This window comes from Aethalodelphis obliquidens, unplaced genomic scaffold (assembly GCF_003676395.1).
Source record: "Aethalodelphis obliquidens isolate GAN/ISIS:26980383/991018 unplaced genomic scaffold, ASM367639v1 scaffold10, whole genome shotgun sequence".
Lineage (NCBI taxonomy): Eukaryota > Metazoa > Chordata > Mammalia > Artiodactyla > Delphinidae > Aethalodelphis > Aethalodelphis obliquidens.
This window is the reverse complement of record NW_020837954.1, coordinates 12,829,162-12,833,321: the sequence shown is the minus strand read 5'-3', so window position 1 is coordinate 12,833,321 and position 4,160 is coordinate 12,829,162. Positions and strand designations below refer to the sequence as shown.

The window sequence follows — 4,160 nt, the reverse complement described above, 5'->3', positions numbered from 1 at the left end:
ACAGCGTGACCCTGGGCTCGGGTGCTGGGGCTGTGATGTCCTCGGAAAGTCAGCTCCAGTCCCAGAACCCCGCGTGTCCGGGCGATGGGCGAGGGTCGGGGACACCAGGTTTGTTCGAGGTGGAGCAACTTCAGCGATGGCCCTTCGCGTTAATCCCCCCAGCTTCTCAGCTCGGGCGGCCAGTGGTGTCCTTGCCTTAGCAGGGGATGGGGGTGGGGAAGGGTAGCCGAGTGTGGGTTGGAGGAGGCGTGAAGCAGGGGGCCCTAGCCCTCTGGGAAGACCCTGAGCTGGGGGGAGGGCGGCGCGGGGATCTGGGACAGCCTCTCGGCGGCAGCCGATCCCCTGCTCGGCGCCTCCTCCGCCCGCTGGGATTCTCTCTCGGGTAGGGGGAAAGGGGGCGGGGAGCAGAGGTGTCCTTCTGACGGCGGCAGAAGAGGCAGACAGACTGACAGACACGCAGACCAACAGTGGAGCCCCAGGGTTCGTCCCCTGACTCCCGAGCTCCTTTGGTGGCGACTGGGGCTCGGCGCTGCGAAGCCAGATGTGGTCCGGAGGCGGTGGGAAGGCGCGGGGCTGGGAGGCCGCGGCGGGAGGGAGGACCAGCCCCGGCAGGCTCAGGTGAAAACCCACCCGCCCCTGGCCCACTCCCCGTCCCCGCCCGGGGAACCCCGACCCAACTGGAAAGTGGTTCACTTTGTAACTCCGCAAGTTGGTTGCAAAGCGGCGTTCACCTTCCTTCCTCCCCAACATCCCTCCTCCTCGGCTACTCCCCATCCCACCTCTTGCCCTCCCCTCTCTCGGTTCCCTCCTCCTTTCCCTCCCCCCCCGCCTCCCCCCCCCCTCCTGCGCGCCACCGCACCCCACAAAAATGGGGGTAGGGGTTCCGGGGGAGGGGGAAAGAAATGCTTTGGGTCGCGTCTCTGCCTCTCTCTCTCTCTGTCTCTCTCTCTCTTGTCTCTCTCTCTCTCCCTCTTTGAGACCTAAAAATCCTGACAAGTGAAACTTAAAGGTGTTTACCTTGTCATCAGCATGTAAGCTAATTATCTCGGGCAAGATGTAGGCTTCTATTGTCTTGTTGCTTTAGCGCTTACGCCCCGCCTCTGGTGGCTGCCTAAAACCTGGCGCCGGGCTAAAACAAACGCGAGGCAGCCCCCGAGCCTCCACTCAAGCCAATTAAGGCGGACTCGGTCCACTCGGTTACGTGTACATCCAACAAGATCGGCGTTAAGGTAACACCAGAATATTTGGCAAAGGGAGAAAAAAAAAAGCAGCTAGGCTTCGCCTTCCCCCTCTCCCTTTTTTTTCCTCCTCTTCCTTCCTCCTCCAGCCGCCGCCGAATCATGTCGATGAGTCCAAAGCACACGACTCCGTTCTCAGTGTCTGACATCTTGAGTCCCCTGGAGGAAAGCTACAAGAAAGTGGGCATGGAGGGCGGCGGCCTCGGGGCTCCGCTGGCGGCTTACAGGCAGGGCCAGGCGGCACCGCCGGCCGCCGCCATGCAGCAGCACGCCGTGGGGCACCACGGTGCCGTCACCGCCGCCTACCACATGACGGCTGCGGGGGTGCCCCAGCTCTCGCACTCCGCCGTGGGGGGCTACTGCAACGGCAACCTGGGCAACATGAGCGAGCTGCCGCCGTACCAGGACACCATGCGGAACAGCACCTCGGGCCCCGGATGGTACGGCGCCAACCCGGACCCGCGCTTCCCCGCCAGTAAGTGAGGCCGCCCCACTGCAGGGCCGCGGGTTGAGCGCCGGAGGCGCGGGGAGAGCCGCCGGGAAGGCGCGGCGCCTGCCGGCTGCGTGCTGGGCATCATCAGGGTGGGCGGCCGGGCAGTGGCGCCAACGAGTCGGGCGCAGGATCTCGGGAGTCTTCCCTTGTTGAGCTGAGGGGTCCAAGAAGAGGCACTTGGTAGCTCTGGGGTCCTGAGGGCAGGAGCTGGTATTTGGCGTCTGCCAGATGCGGCCAAGTGGCCGCTCTGCTCCGCGCGGGAGACCTCGGAATGCGGAGGGAGGTGGCCCCCTAACTAAGAGAGCCGAGACGAGCAGGGCGCGGAGAGGCGCGGCCTGGCCGGGAGGGAGGTTACCCTGCTGGGATGATGCGCTCAGGCCCCTGGCCTGGCCCACTCTCCAGTCTAGGCTTGAGGGAGGGCTTGTGGCTCCAGAGGGGGTTCTAAATGGGCCGAACAAATGCCCTCATTGGGGCTGACCGGAGAGAGCGGCCAAGAGGCAAAGAGTCTGGGGTCTCGGGGTCTCTAGCTTTTCGAAAGCGAACACCTCCCTCTCCTAAGCTCCCAAAGCTGGAGCCTACAGCTAGACCCCAGTTCCTGGCCTGGGCCCAGTTTGCTGCCCGTGGCCCACTAACCGCACGAATCTGGTGGGCTGGGCACGAAAGGAACAGGAGGAACAGTCTTTCTCCACTCTGCTTTTTGGGTGAAGCACCGAGACTGAGGGAGGTAGCCGGGGTTGAGGCGGGGAGCTCTGCAGTAAACTCCTCGACGGCACGGCCTGGGGCAGGCGCTGGCGATCCCGCGGCTGGGCCTCTCAGGGTGGAGGCGACCTAGGTGAGGAGTGCGCCGTCGGGGCAGGGGCCGGGCCGGCCAAACGCGCAGAAGGCAGAGGTGGTTTGGCCCGGCCCGGCCCCTGCCGACGCTGTGCGTTTGTCGCTTACAGTCTCCCGCTTCATGGGCCCGGCGAGCGGCATGAACATGAGCGGCATGGGCGGCCTGGGCTCTCTGGGGGACGTGAGCAAGAACATGGCCCCACTCCCAAGCGCACCGCGCCGGAAGCGCCGGGTGCTCTTCTCCCAGGCGCAGGTGTACGAGCTGGAGCGACGCTTCAAACAACAGAAGTACCTGTCCGCGCCCGAGCGCGAGCACCTGGCCAGCATGATCCACCTGACGCCCACGCAGGTCAAGATCTGGTTCCAGAACCACCGCTACAAGATGAAGCGCCAAGCCAAGGACAAGGCGGCACAGCAGCAACTGCAGCAGGATAGCGGCGGCGGGGGCGCCGGGTGCCAGCAGCAGCAAGCGCAGCAGCAGTCACCGCGCCGCGTGGCTGTGCCGGTCCTGGTGAAAGACGGCAAACCCTGCCAGGCGGGCGCCCCTGCGCCGGGCGCCGCCAGCCTGCAAGGCCACGCGCAGCAGCAGGCGCAGCAGCAGGCGCAGGCCGCTCAGGCGGCGGCAGCAGCTATCTCAGTGGGCAGCGGCGGCCCCGGCCTCGGCGCGCACCCGGGCCACCAGCCGGGCAGCGCGGGCCAGTCTCCGGACCTGGCGCACCACGCCACCAGCCCCGCGGCGCTGCAGGGCCAGGTCTCCAGCCTGTCCCACCTGAACTCCTCGGGCTCGGACTACGGCACCATGTCCTGCTCCACCTTGCTATATGGTCGGACCTGGTGAGAGGACGCCGGGCCGGGCCTAGCCCAGCGCTCTGCCTCATCGCTTCCCCTACTGCCCGCCACACACCACCAACCACCCACTACACCGTGCGCTTCGACTTTTCTAAAGAACCTGTCCCGATAAGACCAAGGGGAAAAACACAACGACCAAACTGCTGGACGTATTTCTTTTCTTTTCTTTTCTTTTTCTAAAATTTGCAGGATTTTTTTTTAAAAAAAGAAAATAAAACAACCAAGCGATCCAGTTCTTTAAGGAGTCTTAAACAGAGAAGGACATAACAAGAACCGCTTTGGGGGTGTCTGTTGGGTGATTCCGATGGGTTTCCCACGCTCGGGTGGGGCGCAGTTTGGAGAGGGCTCTACGCTGACATGCCTCTGGACTCTAAAGATGGAAAACTTCACTCTGGGTACACTGTGCCAGCAAAGTGGACTTGCCTGTAAATACCAGGATTTCTTTGAAGGGGCGACGGGGGGGAGCTGGGGAGAGGAAAAGACTCCTCGACAGATCCCGCTTGCCACTGACACAAAGGAAATGCCCCCTCCTGGCCCCCTCTGGCCACCCAGGCTCAGCTGAGACCGGCCCTGGTTAAAATTGTTTTATGTTTGATGTGAACTTGTAGCTGTAAAACGCTGTCAAAAGTTGGACTAAATGCTTAGTTTTAGTAATCTGTACATTTTGTTGTAAAAAACAAAAACAAAAAACCAGTCCCCGTCCCCAGCCCATCATATTTTTTATGGGCCTCGACAAATCTGTGTATATT

At 62.7% G+C, this 4,160-nt stretch overlaps 1 protein-coding gene across 1 annotated transcript; it reads left to right on the top strand.

The window, feature by feature from the left end:
• The first annotated feature begins 366 nt into the window (after positions 1-366).
• Positions 367-3,854, top strand: NKX2-1 (NK2 homeobox 1). Its single transcript, XM_027111744.1, has 3 exons — positions 367-618; positions 1,328-1,713; positions 2,673-3,854. Exons 1-3 carry the CDS (start codon positions 542-544, stop codon positions 3,398-3,400), a joined length of 1,191 nt encoding a protein of 396 aa, XP_026967545.1. The 5' UTR covers positions 367-541; the 3' UTR covers positions 3,401-3,854.
• Positions 3,855-4,160: the final 306 nt, after the last annotated feature.